The following is a 14126-nucleotide window of genomic DNA, read 5'->3' as shown; positions in this document are numbered from 1 at the left end:
AATATTTTAGGTTTCAACTCGAGATGCAAAAGTTACTATCGCGGGAAAGTATGCCCTATCTAACAGACATTGCGACATCTAATGACTGTTATAAGTGTTCAGTATATAAAACATTGTCTTAAATGATATAGTAATTATAACATCGGAATCTAGCACAGTTTCCCAGCGATATTTTTTTATATTTTATCTATTAAATATTATGTAATATTTTTACGCGCTATTAAACACATTTAAGCTGTGGTCCATCAATCGCTGTCCTGGCAAAATCAAGAACAGAAGATGAAAAAACGCCCCTACACATAAGCAAATGTATCTAATAAGCTCTTCGGTATTATCGAACTTACTGATTAGCTAAATAAACAGAATTTTTTTAATTAATGCTATTACCAATTTACGAATTTTGCCTTAATGTATACTCCGTAATATACTTACTTGAATTCCTATAAGGCTTGCGCATATCACATTACATAACACTTGGATACCAGTTGATATCATGAAGGAAGATTCTAATAAGTAAACATACCTGGCGACGAAAATAATTCATAAGTCTGGTAATAGATAACATAACATGACAAAAGATAAATAACGAATCGATCTCTTAACTAATTGTAAGGCCATTTCCGGATAAATTAATATGCTAGTTTTTAATCAGCGCAACAATGCGCGACAATGGAACATGCAGGAAGTACAAACTGTATTGCAAGCTGATGTTTTCGCAAGCACATGACCAATTCACGAAAAATCGTCTTCTCTTTGACGCAAATATCTTCGGCTTCTACATCTCGATGTGTTCTCTTTTTGCTTCTCGTCAAATGGCTCGTCTCATTGACGTCTTCTTTCAAGACAATGTTATGCTCTAATTGATACCTGGACAAATGTCAATGTCCAACTACAGATCCGGAATTTTATCCAAGAATCTGCTCTGTACAGTTGGAACATTTGTGTTTTCTTGTTAAAGAATATGACGGTTACATTTTTGTATCTGTAAAATATACAGGGTGTCTGACACAAGAGGACTCCTACGAAAAATCGTGGTAGATTAGATCAGACTAAGAAGAAAAGTCATGTACCATTTTACAAAATTCGCAATAGTTATAGAATAATTTATTGAAACGTTTGAGCAAATGAGCGCGTCGAAAGCGGTATGCCGGGCTCGAAAAGCGTGTCAGATAGCTTTGTATACCAGATCTCCTAGCAACGGCGAGCGAGAGGTGGAGCAACGCGTGACGTAACGCGCCGGAAAAAAAACAGCGAGCGATGTATTTACGTCCCGTGTCGCTAACCGCTCCTGCTTACTGCTCCGAGCCCGGTCCACCGCTCTCTACGCGCTCATTCGCTCAGACGTTTCAATAAACTATTCGATAACTATTGCAAATTTTGTAAAATGGTACATGACTTTTCTTTTTAGTCTGATCTAATCTACCACTATTTTTCGTAGGTGTCCTCTTGTGTCAAACACCTTGTATAACACTTTCATGTGTTAATTTATTGTCGTTGTGTTAATTGAACTCAAGTATTAATCTGTTAGAACAACTAAAAAAGTATAATAACCAAGTTCCAGATAAATCAATTGCATTTTTTGCAATTTCGACTTTTTATATTGGATCCGTCATCTTGGATTTTCACATTTTCAAATTTCGATTAGAAACTTCAGATTAGAAATCAGTGATCTCAAAAAACTCCCATACACCTAGTTTCGGCATATCGTTTATGGGAATAATTTTTTTACTATAGAATATCTTATAGAAAACAAAATTTTGTAATTAAAACTTTAACTTTGAGCTGTTATATTGAGCCAATCGTCGATAATTTTAGAATTGCGACTTCAGATTCAGAATTAGCGAATCAAACTCCTCCTAGATATGAAGTAATAAAGACATCGAAGTGAAAGAAGTGTTTTTTTTTAATTTCACGAGGTGTGACGTATATGTCGTGCTTCAAAGGGTTAACATGTCCATATTAAATTAACACATGTGTAGACCGTTTGTGATATGTAACATCTGTTAAATTTAACACAAATTTTTCAACTATGTGCAATGTTTATTAAAAAGTTGCGTTTACCCAACGGCTGCGAATAAACTGCAACCATGTTGTACGTATGCTATATATGTTGTGTCAACGCACACCATAATCGATATGGTCCCTAGAACCGTCATATACGAATGGAATAAAATGGGATAGTAGTATTTCTCCTGGTCTACACGGTACTCGACCTCGAGCAGTAACCTTCGCGGGCGACTGACATTGAGAGGCATTACAATGTCCATGATTTGCGGCGACACCGGTATTATCAAGTATAGTAACATCGACAAATAAATATAAGCTGCAAACAATTGATATAGCCAGTATAACGATAATAGGGTGCTGTTTGCAAGATGAATGAACATACGATCTGTTAAGTATATAATTGTATTTAATCCAACGGCAAAAATCAAGAAAATTTTACTTGTATAAGGTCTCTTACTTGCATAAAATATTACTACTTTTCTACCGAACGTAACGTAATCCTCCATGATCTCGATATCTGTGGAATTGGTAAACACTTGCCAATGATATTCAATTAAAGAAAACAAGTGCCGCATCTAAAGATTTTATAGTAGAAAGATTAAGGTGACAGTAACACGCGTGGACAAGATTTGTAAAAAATTTAATTATACCTCCTTAGTCTTAAAGATAAGGTTGAATAATTTCGCAAAGCAGCCGACTAGAAATAATATTGAAAATATGCACTCGACTGCGATATCAATGTTACCCCAACTATCGAGCATTCCTATTATCTGAGAGAATGAAGCATCGCTATGAAAGATGTCAAAGAAGCCATGATATTGTGGAATAATTGTGACGTCGTAATATTTTCCTATGATAACGAATAGCTATCACTATTCAAGAGCCAAATATTAGCCAGGGAATCAATAAATCGGAGATCTAAATTAAACGCGACTGATTCTGCAAACGGTCTACATTTTGTAAAGACAAATGCAAATCAAATATAAAAACGTTCTTACTTACTAAACAGCTGCGAAATCAAATTGTTACCTCCGCTGTAATATAGCTGAGGTCGATTAACACTATCGTACACGGTATTAATATCCTCAGGGTTCTGCTCTGATAAGGCCACACGCCAATCTGTGACATGAAGGTCTTGTTAATCCGGTAGTAACGTAGTATAACCGATTGCATGGTGAACTTGCCGCCACGATAAAAGATCAGTGAATGAACCGCGTTATACATACGTACTGATTGTATAGGGGATATACCTAGACAGCATGCACGTCTAAAAAACATTTTCAAGACATCGTTAAGTTGTCTTTTAGACATGTGTGCTGTCTGGGTAGTAATCAAGTTTGACACGTTCGATATTCATAATGACACGTGCCAGTTATTCGTTCAGACCCGATCATTTACAGTAACTGTTCCGAGCAACGGGTCTTCGCAGTGTTATCGATTTCTACGATACGAATGATTAGCGCTTTCCGATGTAACAGTCTAACTCAAGACTTCCATAAGAGAACCGAGTTTCGTATTATCTTTTTTTAAAACGGAATTGCAAAAATTATAAGAATTTAATAAGTGGTGAATTTAAAAGTACCTCACAATTTATTCGTATATTGCATTGTTTATGACAGTTGTGACAATCTTATTAGTTTGTATATATTTATTTATATTAATTTATTGAAAATGTTTTAATTACCTTTTCTTGCGTTACCTACATTCTAAAGAACTATTTTTAATTTTGAATGTCTTATTGTTTCTAATTGTTTTCTATCTTATTACGTTTACGCGTAAGGTATTCTTGTATTCTTAAGTCACAAGACAGTTATTGTGCGTTACTTTAAGACGAAGATTTAAAGCACAAAACATTGTCTTAAGAGTACAAGACAGCCATTCTGCTCAGGTCCTAAGAATCATGAAGAAAACTGATAATAGTTATACTCATTGTCAGACGTTTTAATTAATTACTCGATAACTATTAGGAATGTTTGCAAAATAGTACATAACTTTTCTTTTCAGTTTAATCCGCTCTATCTGTATACGAGCGGATGGACACCTTATCTGTAACGCTCTGTATAAGTAAAAAATTATAAGAAAACGGTGTTAGAACTGAGATTTATATCTCACAATCAGTGAGACGCAATTCTAAATTAAGATTTGTGCATTTCAAATTTCTTTTTATATCTATACTGTTTGCGAAATGTAGATTTCAAGATTTAACTTTTCGGCAACTCGGAAATTATTCCTCGAAAGTAAATTGTAAACTTTATGATGGAAAACTCGACACCAGTTACAAATACACCTGTTTTACGCTTATTTGCTTGTACATCTCTCCGCGCTTTCTCTCTTTCTCTTCTTCTTTCTTTCTAGAACACTCGCTCTATCTTTCTAAAACAGATCGAGTAATATGCAAAGTATGGTGGGTACTGTTTTTTACATTAATCACAACAGGCACCAAAAATTCCTTTTGAAAGTTGAATGTCCTAACAACATACTTAATTTTAATTGCAATAAAACTTCTCTAACACATCACATTGTAACTTTAATATGACAAAATTCGTGAAGATAGCCCTTTTCTGCAACTTCTAAATGCTAATTTTTCAAAATCGTGACGTGATGGAGTAATTTGGAAATCGGATTTGTGTTCAGCGTTCAACAAACTACAACAAACGACTAGTTCTGTCTCACTCGATAATTCTATAATGTTAAATAATTAATATTATAAAATTTAATAAATCATGTTTTTATTTATTGTAAAATTTATTATAAAATTACCATCTGCACTATCCAAAGAAATAGGACACAATAATGCAATGTAATATTTAAATGTAATATTAAATGACAATTTTTTATCATGAGAATTCATACTATTCAACAAGTTTTTCAGAGGCAGATAGAGTTTCAGCCATTATCTCGTGTAGTATACAGCTTTCTATCAACGTAAGTATAATAATATTCTTCTAAACCTTGACTTTAAATCTTGCATTCTAATTTGCCCATATAAATACAATGTTAGCAATATACTAGCAATTTGCCAGTAAATCGAAGCAGAATATTGCGACAAATTAACAATTGACACTTGCATTCTAATTTGCCAGCGAATGCTGCAGACAAAATTTGGTAGTACTTAGATTGTACCAGAAACTAAGCAGAATTTATCACATCGTAATTATTTAAATAATGGTAACAAATTTCTGCTTAGTTTCCACAATCAATTTGCCATGATATTCTGTTAGCAGATTCTCAGGCAAAATGTAAAACTTATAATGATATCATAATGATGTCATCATAACTTGATTCTTCGCCTAAAATTTATTATCTTACCTTGGCGACGTTACCAAACGTCAAAGTGATAAGACTGGTAAATAGATATTTTTAAGCTTTATAATTTTTGTCTGAAACATTTTTTCAATAAATGAAAATTTTCTGAAATAATTAATCGTTCAGAAACTTTTGGCACTCACTGCATTTCCACTGACATTCTGCCAACGAAATTTTTTCGACAGACTTAACTATCATACTTTAATTTTATGCAATAGATATGGTTCATATTATTAGTGATTTTTCAGAATTTGTCTGTTAAAATTTACAAAACCGTATGTTGATTTTATTCTATAATACAAAATTATTACATCTGTGAAATGTAAAAATAACTTTTTAATTAATTTTATCATCAAAAATATATTAATTTTGCATAAATTTATTATTTCAAATTACTTAGAGATTTGCATTTGTTTTCTGTCAAAAGATTAACATAGTATTTAACATCACTTAGCATATCCATATTATGTTAAATTAACACAAAAATTTGTGTGGACCGTTTGGAATATGTGATATCTTAAATGTGTTAAATTTGACACAAATTGTTCAACCGTGCAACTTTATTTCGCGAACACGCAGTTCACACTGGCACATACGCGCATCGTATAAACGCATCGAACTCGCAAATTGTTCGGGCGATTAGAATACACTATTTCCGTGTAAGAGTCGATCGTGGAACCAATGGTTGTGATGAAAAGCTGCGATGAAAAGGGTTTCAGTGCGTGAGAATAATTGCACACTATGCCATAATGGTATAATTACGGTCGTCCATCCTGCAACACAAGGAATCGTTAATGCCTCGATACTTCGCATGGTGGCGAGTATACGCAAAGCAAAGCAAGTGTCGTGGATGTAGCTCGCATTCCTAGTAATTCTAAGAATGACCGAGCGAAAGGACATTTTGCAAAGTCGGTATTACGCGATTCCTAGATTATACATGACCTTAGCAGGACTATGGCCGTACCAGTCGATTCGCAATAGATATCTGCGTTTTGTACCAACGTTTACAATCTGTTCAATTGTTCTAATACCCATGGTACATATTCGGATATAATTAAGGAAAACACTCTTTATAAGTCTCGGGAAAAAGTTTTTACTTTTTTAAAATTGTCAAAATTTTGTTGTAATGTAAATGTAAATGTAATGTAAGTGTAAAATCTATCGATATGTGTCTTTATATCTTTTTATATGTTTAACAATATTTGCAACGCTCTTTTAAGCTCAACTACCAACCTGCTCGTTTCGCACAGAAATATATCGTCTTTTTTTGTAAACAAAAGATACGTTAAAACTGAAATGTTTTAGTTCTCAGAGATATATTAATTATCATGTCATTGTCAATGTTTCACAATTTTGACCAATATTTTTTAACATATTTTATAACATAGCTACTGTATGTAAACATCGCCATGACGGATCTCGACGATTTGTTTGAGTGCATGCCAACGATACTAATCACGATAATATTCAGTTTTAAATTAGCGAGCTTGATGGCAAACAGTGAGAAAGTAAATAATGTGACTTTATTAATGCTACTAACGTGACACCGTCAAATTCTCAATAATAAACATTGTTAATGTAAAACATGCGGATGCATGTTTGTAGATAAAAGCCTGTCTTAAGACGATAGAAAACGATTGGTTGTCATTAAATACGGATAGCGAGAGGGCTATTTTGCAACGGCATACCACATACGGGCAGTACCTGACGATATTTTATGCAGGTGCGTATCAAAGAGAAGACGGGTGTTCTAGCAGAAAATACTTGGCAGAAACTGTACGAGGGAGAGTTAAACATTCGCTAGAGAATTTTTTTTACAAATAACTTTTATAATAATGTCAAAGTAATTTGACCGAGTCTACCAGCGACGTTTTTTGTGTAACATGCGTATTTCTAGTCTTTATGGTGACAACGGGATTACTCTACATGCTCAAGTCGATCGTGTTAATAATGATAGAGGATACTTCGAACTCGACCAGACTGGCCGTAACAAAACTACCCTTTCGCGTGGAATACGGTTACAGAATAGATCAGTACTTCTATCCGATACTAATTCATTGTTATCTAACTGTATACTCTCACGTAACCGCCACGGTCGCTGCTGACTCCTTCTATTTCGCTCTGATCCAACACGCCTGCGGGATGTTCTCTGTTGTCGGGTAAGAGTATCAGGGACGATGTTTTAATAACGGAGATAACGACAAACGGCGTGAGACCGCATGTTATAAAAGTATTTTGATATATATATATCGCCTATTCCGGATTCTTTTCCATTTCAATAAAATCAACGATGTCAATCCTGCGATCTGAAAATACAATTTGCCAAGAACATTATCATTTTAGCGGCCTCCAGACACATGCTGGAACATATTGGCGAGGATATCGATGCAAATTTTAATCAAAAACCCGACAAGATAGACGACAAAAATTACAACAAAGCTCTTAATTGCTTACGCAAGCACCTGCATGTAATAGAGTAAGTGTTATTTTTAATTGCAACAATATGTATGGTGCATCCATCGTATCATCTATCGTTTTGTAACCATCGTATCATCTATCGTTTGTGCTGAAATTTTGTCGCAGATTCGCAGAACTAATCGAGTCTACATTTACACGAATATTTCTGGTCAGCGTTAGTTTAAATATGATTGGTGGCAGTATATGTGGTATTCAGGTATCGGCACGAATTTCTTTACGTTATAATCCATTAACGGAGATTGTTGCAGCAAACGAGAAGTATTTCTTACTTTGACGAGAATTAATGTTTGACAAAACTACTACGTGCATCTTCCGACCCAGATATTTTTCATGCAAATCAACCTTTCATAAATTAATACAAATGAAAATGTGTGTTTCAGGTGTTGATGAATCTAAACGATGCGAAAGATATAATAGCACCCCTAGCTATCTATGTTGCTCAACTCACCCATCTTTTCTTCCAATTTTGGCAGGCTCAATTTTTATTGGATTACAGCGCCGCCCCGTACGAGTCGATGTAAGAAATCAGAATCCTTCAAAGCTCATTCAAAAGTCACTTTTCGAAACGCTGTCATTTGAATGATCAAGAAGACGCGCAGGGACTGAGAACAAGCAACAAACGTCTTATCATTATTTATTAATCGTGATTTCAATCATAGTTGCAGGGCAAATTGGTATTACACTTCGGAAAGATGTAAAAAACTTTTGCTTCTAATTATGAGTAGAACCGTATCACCATGCAGAATAACTGCTGGCAAAGTGGCGACTCTGTCCATTGAAAGTTTCGGCGTAGTGAGTACCAACCTTATCGTTCGTTAGTTTTCCAGATTTACTTACTCTCCCGCCTAAAGATGTACCTCGTGATCTTATTCCTCCGAAGGTTTTGAAAACGTCGATGTCCTATTTCACGATGCTGCGGTCCTTTCATTGACAGTCTCAGGACGTGTGCCCAGGCCAGCTTGATGATTCATGATTGTAAAAACTTGTAAAAACTATATCTATATGTAGATCATCATGACATTTTTACGCGACGATTGCCTCGAATTATTTTAACTGTCAGAAATACCAAAAATACAAGGTTTTATGTCAACAAATCTCGAACCTTTTCTTCCCCGCACTATAAAATTGCGAATTTAGAAGCGATATGTTGCATAATTCTTTTCGCAAATAATCGAACTTAAGAGCAAAATTCTCGTATACTTGACAAGTTAATAACTCAACTTATCATCAGTATTATTCAATGAATGGTAAGAGCGTTGTTGATTCCAAACATGGCAGTGAGATATAGTTATAGATATCACTCTTCGTAAAAGCGATCGAAAGGTACGATTATATAGTAGCAACTGTGAGGGGTAATATAATTGTACGCCGCGGGAAATAATTCCGTAATGTCGTAATTACAGCCGTGCAACGCTACCACACAAGGAATAGATAATAGCTGTTCTCGGCAGCTTACCGAGGTGACAAGTATTCGCAAGGAATCGTTGATAGTTCGTGGTCTTAGTTGTTCCTGAAAATGGACGGACGAAAGAACATTTGGCAAAGTCATTTTTATACAATTCCTAGAGCGTATATGAGCTTGATTGGGATCTGGCCCTATCATACATTTCGCGACAGGTGTTTGCTTTTTGTGCCAATGTTCGCGTTTTCTATCACTATCCTTGTGCCTCAAGTACGTGGCCACAAATTGTGTCAAGCCGCCTATCTTTTTTTCCTGTTGCATACTAAGAATCCGGATATATTAATGTATACTTTGTGTTATCTTGTACATTTATTGCATAATATATTTTCTATATACTATTATACATGTATGTATATTAAAATATGATATATTCTGTAATACTGACGTAGTTACTGTATCTTCTAATCGCCGCGGCGGATCTCGACGATGTGTTCTCATGCACTCCGTCGATGTGGATCACCATAATATTCAGCTTTAAAATAGGGTGGTTGATGATAAACAACAGGAAAGTACGTGATAAATGCAGACGAGTTCAATGATGCGACAAAAAGTGCACAACAGAAATTTTAATCGAAAATTCTTTGGTGGAAATAGGATGAGTGATTCTTTCAACAATACTCCATATATTGGGTTGATGCATAAGTTCGTCCCGTTTTTAAACATTCGCGCACTTTATATACGAATTCGGTCTGCTATCAACTTCACACTCATATGACGTATTAAACAATTAAAAGTAGCAATTGAACGGAAACTTTACTGTCAAAGTTGTCGTCGATTGATGCTTGTGAGTCGGCATATTATGCTTTTTTATTTCCGAAAAGGCAAAATTGCTGTTCGGACCAAAAGAAAAATATGTTCTGTCTACGGAGAAGAGAATTGATGATCCCACCGTTCGTAAACGGTTTCGACGATTCCGTAATGGAAATTTTAATCTCACGGATGAGAAACGTTCTGGACGACCTTCTGAAATTGACAGTCACGAAATTTTGGCTTTGATTGAAACCGATCGTCGTAAAACAACTCGTGAGATTGTCGATATCACTGATTAAATGTATATCGACAAAATATAATAGATAGGAAATTTTTGGTTTGAAAGCGGGACGAACTTATGCATCAACCCAATAATTATACAGGCTGGCCGGTGAAGGCTGGCAATCTCTAGTGGACTTGTAGTGTAGGCAAAAATGATCCAACAACTCATTTAAATAAATTTTTATTTACTTTCGTTTAATTTTTAAATTTATTTAAATCAAATCAATTATGTTAAAAGTTATAATAATTATTATTTAGCTATTATGTAATTTATCATTATTATTATTTAACTGTAATGTAACTTATAATAATTATTAAAACTTATACCTTAGATATAGCCGAAAGTATAAGTTTTAATTGTTTTAAAGATCCTTTACGAAATATAAAAATAATTATTACAACTTATTAAGATCTGAACAATAGGATACAAGTTATTTAAGAATATTATTTTAGAAATTTTAATTTTAAAGACAAAAATATTTCGGTAAAGAAGCGCTATGAGAAAAACTTTATAGGGACTTGTGGAGTCTTGGGGCGTTTTCCAGCAAGGACACAATGCGACACAGTGTAACACTGTGAATCATTACATCCTTGTTGTTTGCCAATGTTAAACAAGAATGAAACGATTCACTGTGTTACACTGTGTTCTTGCTGGAAAACGCCCAGTTTTACCTACTCTACAAGTCCACGAGAAATTGCCAGCCTTTACCGAAACACCCTGTGTATAGCAAGTGTAGTTTCCTCGTTTTCTTTTTATATGAATACACTTAAACTGCAGTGGTAATTCTGGGATAAAGATCACCAAAAGAAAAATACGTGTGCCTTATAGTTGAAGACCTGTCTTAAGACGATGGAGGACGACTGGTTGTCATTGACTACGGATACAGAAAGGGACATTTTACGACGGCACACGGCATACGGACGATACATCACGCTGACATACGGAGGTACGTACGTCGGAAACATCTCGTCCGAAGATATTACACATGTTCTTCAAACTTCAGCCGAGGCTTTCAGCGGTCGCTCGGTGTAACGCATATGTCAATTTCCAGTCTTCATGCAATGCGTAGGAGTCCTCCTCATAACGAAGTCGCTCGTGGTGATGTTGTTGGAGGATACCTCAGACGCGACAGTGTCCTCCCTGGTGGCAGAATCAAAACTACCCCTCCGCGTGGAATACGGAGAAAAGTTGGACCAGTACTTGTATCCGATGGCGGTACATTGTTACCTAGCCGTATTCTCCCACATCAGCATCACGATCGCAGTTGACTCTTGCTACATCGCTTTAATTCGGCATGCGTGCGGAATGTTCGCAATTGTTGGGTAAGGGTATTACGTTCAAGATTGACAGTTATAAATCAAGACGTGAAATAAGAAGCGCGAACGCGAAGGTTGAAGAGTATACCACATTTACCTTTAACCTGCGAATACATTTTAATATCTCGTCTTCTATCCCAACCCCTCTCTTCGAGTCCAGCCCGAATGAAAAAGCGGCTGGTTTCGATCTCGCCAGGAGCATTATCATTTGAGCGGATTTCCAGACACACACTGGAACACATTGGCAAAGACAGCGACAGCAATTTCGATCTGAAACCTGACAAGGTAAAAGATGACAATTACAACAGAGCTTTGGACTGCCTACGCAGGCACCTGCATGTGATACAGTGCGTGTCAATAACTCTATGTGAGGAGACATGACTTGCAATAAATCTTCGTGTTGTCTTTAATTGCGTTCAGTTTTTCGTGACTTCGCAGATTTGCAGAACTGATCGAGTCTACGTTTACAAATATATTCCTAGTCAGCGTTTGCTTGAACATGATCGGTGGCAGTATGATCGGCATACAGGTATGTGAATGTGTTTTTATGCTGCACTTTGTAATAAAAATTTTCAATAAAGAGAATTCGGCAGCTGAAGAACAGTCGAGCTTTGATCAAAATAATTCATACCTCGCGAAAGTCTTTGGAATTTTGGAAAATTATTAAACAAATATTTCAGGTGGTCCTGAACTTGAATGACGCAAAGGATATCGTGGAACCTTTTGCTATCTATATTGCGCAACTCATTCATCTCTTCCTGCAGTTTTGGCCTGCTCAATTTCTTTCAGATTACAGCATCCTTCCTTACGAATCAATGTAAGAATGTAACTTCTTAATGTAGAAGGGATATCCGGAAAGTAAGGTTACATTTTTAAAAAATTAAAAAATGCATATATTTTAACGAAACTTACAGGTGTTGTTAAAATATAGTTGTGCATTATTTTTCAACCGTCGCCTTCAACTTCAATACATTTTGTCGGCCGTGGAACGAATTTTTTTACGCCAATATCATGAAACGCTCGCGCCAACTTCATATCACCAACAATTTCATGAACAGTACGTGAAATTTCAGGACACTTTTCCTGGAGATCGTCGATTGTCGAACGGCGATCGGAAAGAAGGTGTTCTTCAAGTGCACAATTTCAAGGAATTTCAACGATGGAAGGACGGACGTTCACGATGAAGAGAGAGGTGAACGTCCGTCTGTTGTGTCCGATGAAATTGTGTACAAAATTGAAGAACACCTTTCCGATCGCCGTTCGACAATTGACGATCTCCATGAAATGTGTCTTGAAGTTTCACGTAATGTTGTTCATGAAATCGTTAGCGATTTGAAGTTGGCGCGAAAGTTTTATGATGCTGGCATAAAAAAACTCGTCCCACAGCTGACAAAATGTATTGAAGTTGAAGGCGACTATGTTGAAAAATAGTGCACAACTACATTAACAACACCTGTAAGTTTCGTTAAAATATATGCCTTTTTAAATTAAAAAAAAATGTAACCTTACTTTCCGGATATCCCTCGTATTGTCGTAATTCTTCCGAACATGACGTGAGATTTCGAATCTGTTCGTTTTTTGCTGACGTACAATAACGATGAACGTTTGTTGGCTTTATCATAAATTTTGTTCTAATTTAAAACGACACGTGGATAATCTTGCTCCGAATTATAGTTGCAGATCAAATTGGTATTATACTTCGGGGAGATGTCGAAAACTTCTTTTCTTAATCATGAATAGAAGCGTGCTACCATGCAAAATAACTGCTGGCAAGGTCGTGCCTCTGACTATTCAAAGCTTTGGCACAGTAAGCAAATTGCACTACTATTCACGGTTGTATCTCCATAATTTTTTTGTGTTTAAAAAAGAAATTTTAATTTCGTCCCCCTCTCTCTAAGGTTCTAAAAACAATGATGTCTTATTTCACGATGCTGCGTTCCTTCAATTAATGACTTCGATACATCTCTGCCATTTGGCTTTTTAACAAAATCATAATATTCCTATATTTACTGGCGGATTGCTATAACTTCAGCGAGTAAGCGATCTGAGTTACTTCAAAGATACCAAAAATATACGATAAAAAATTATGTTCTAATAAATCTCTTATAACTTTTATTTTAATTGCAAATGTTATATTATATAATAGTACCTACATTAGAAAGAAACCATCGTTCGATTCTTTTTACAATAATCGCCGAAAAGAAATTTTTGTAATTAACAAATTAATAAAATTCGTACGGCTCAAATGTGATAAACACAAAATTAAAGGAATAAAGGACTAAGAGCCGTGACAGGGTGTTAGTGTCTAAAAATTTCATTCTAAATTTATTGCAAAAAAATATCACCTCAGCCAGGGTTTGAATCTGGACCTTCCTCTCGCTAGGCGGGCGTCTCAACCAATTCGACCATCGAGGCATACGGAAATATTTTTGTAATTAACTTGGAAATTTTTTGTGGCTTACAGTATTGATTGAACACTATTGTGAGAAAAATTTACTACCATTAAAATTAAACAATTATTTGC

The 14126-nt window shown here is 35.5% G+C and overlaps 3 protein-coding genes across 3 annotated transcripts in view; 2 read left to right on the top strand and 1 right to left on the bottom strand.

Moving 5' to 3' along the window:
• Nucleotides 1-3245, bottom strand: part of LOC105567976 — a 15718-nt gene extending 12473 nt beyond the window's left edge. The window contains exons 1-7 of the mRNA XM_012023282.1: nucleotides 3037-3245; nucleotides 2658-2777; nucleotides 2465-2582; nucleotides 2062-2323; nucleotides 694-867; nucleotides 433-523; nucleotides 215-351 (exon numbers count right to left, since the gene is read on the bottom strand). Coding sequence (XP_011878672.1) covers nucleotides 215-351; nucleotides 433-523; nucleotides 694-867; nucleotides 2062-2323; nucleotides 2465-2582; nucleotides 2658-2777; nucleotides 3037-3231 — 1097 coding nt within the window. The 5' untranslated portion in view covers nucleotides 3232-3245. The remainder of the gene's footprint in view (nucleotides 1-214; nucleotides 352-432; nucleotides 524-693; nucleotides 868-2061; nucleotides 2324-2464; nucleotides 2583-2657; nucleotides 2778-3036) is intronic.
• A 2468-nt stretch (nucleotides 3246-5713) lies between these two features.
• Nucleotides 5714-8752, top strand: LOC105567909 (odorant receptor 13a-like). Its single transcript, XM_012023175.1, has 9 exons — nucleotides 5714-6349; nucleotides 6702-6821; nucleotides 6919-7036; nucleotides 7211-7472; nucleotides 7667-7789; nucleotides 7897-7987; nucleotides 8172-8308; nucleotides 8451-8583; nucleotides 8672-8752. The coding sequence occupies exons 1-9, from the start codon at nucleotides 6194-6196 to the stop codon at nucleotides 8720-8722; spliced, it is 1191 nt and encodes a 396-aa protein (XP_011878565.1). The 5' UTR covers nucleotides 5714-6193; the 3' UTR covers nucleotides 8723-8752.
• Nucleotides 8753-9285: 533 nt separating this feature from the next.
• LOC105567910 lies at nucleotides 9286-13732 on the top strand. The gene is made up of 9 exons (XM_012023176.1): nucleotides 9286-9463; nucleotides 9643-9762; nucleotides 11115-11232; nucleotides 11338-11608; nucleotides 11827-11949; nucleotides 12041-12131; nucleotides 12283-12419; nucleotides 13277-13409; nucleotides 13501-13732. The coding sequence occupies exons 1-9, from the start codon at nucleotides 9308-9310 to the stop codon at nucleotides 13549-13551; spliced, it is 1200 nt and encodes a 399-aa protein (XP_011878566.1). The 5' UTR covers nucleotides 9286-9307; the 3' UTR covers nucleotides 13552-13732.
• The last annotated feature ends 394 nt before the right edge of the window (nucleotides 13733-14126 follow it).

This window comes from Vollenhovia emeryi, unplaced genomic scaffold (genome assembly GCF_000949405.1).
Source record: "Vollenhovia emeryi isolate VEMERY1.0 unplaced genomic scaffold, V.emery_V1.0 DF939133.1, whole genome shotgun sequence".
Lineage (NCBI taxonomy): Eukaryota > Metazoa > Arthropoda > Insecta > Hymenoptera > Formicidae > Vollenhovia > Vollenhovia emeryi.
Note: the sequence above shows the minus strand (reverse complement) of the source record. Positions and strands in the feature narration are given on the sequence as shown.

Coding starts and splice junctions, on each gene's coding strand:
- LOC105567909 (XM_012023175.1), top strand. CDS start 6,194: ATGACCGAGCGAAAGGACATTTTGCAAAGTCGGTATTACGCGATTCCT. Junction 6,822..6,918: donor TGATGGCAAACAGTGAGAAA/GTAAATAATGTG, acceptor GCATGTTTGTAG/ATAAAAGCCTGTCTTAAGAC. Junction 7,988..8,171: donor GCAGTATATGTGGTATTCAG/GTATCGGCACGA, acceptor TGTGTGTTTCAG/GTGTTGATGAATCTAAACGA.
- LOC105567910 (XM_012023176.1), top strand. CDS start 9,308: ATGGACGGACGAAAGAACATTTGGCAAAGTCATTTTTATACAATTCCT. Junction 11,609..11,826: donor GGAATGTTCGCAATTGTTGG/GTAAGGGTATTA, acceptor GCGGATTTCCAG/ACACACACTGGAACACATTG. Junction 12,132..12,282: donor GCAGTATGATCGGCATACAG/GTATGTGAATGT, acceptor CAAATATTTCAG/GTGGTCCTGAACTTGAATGA.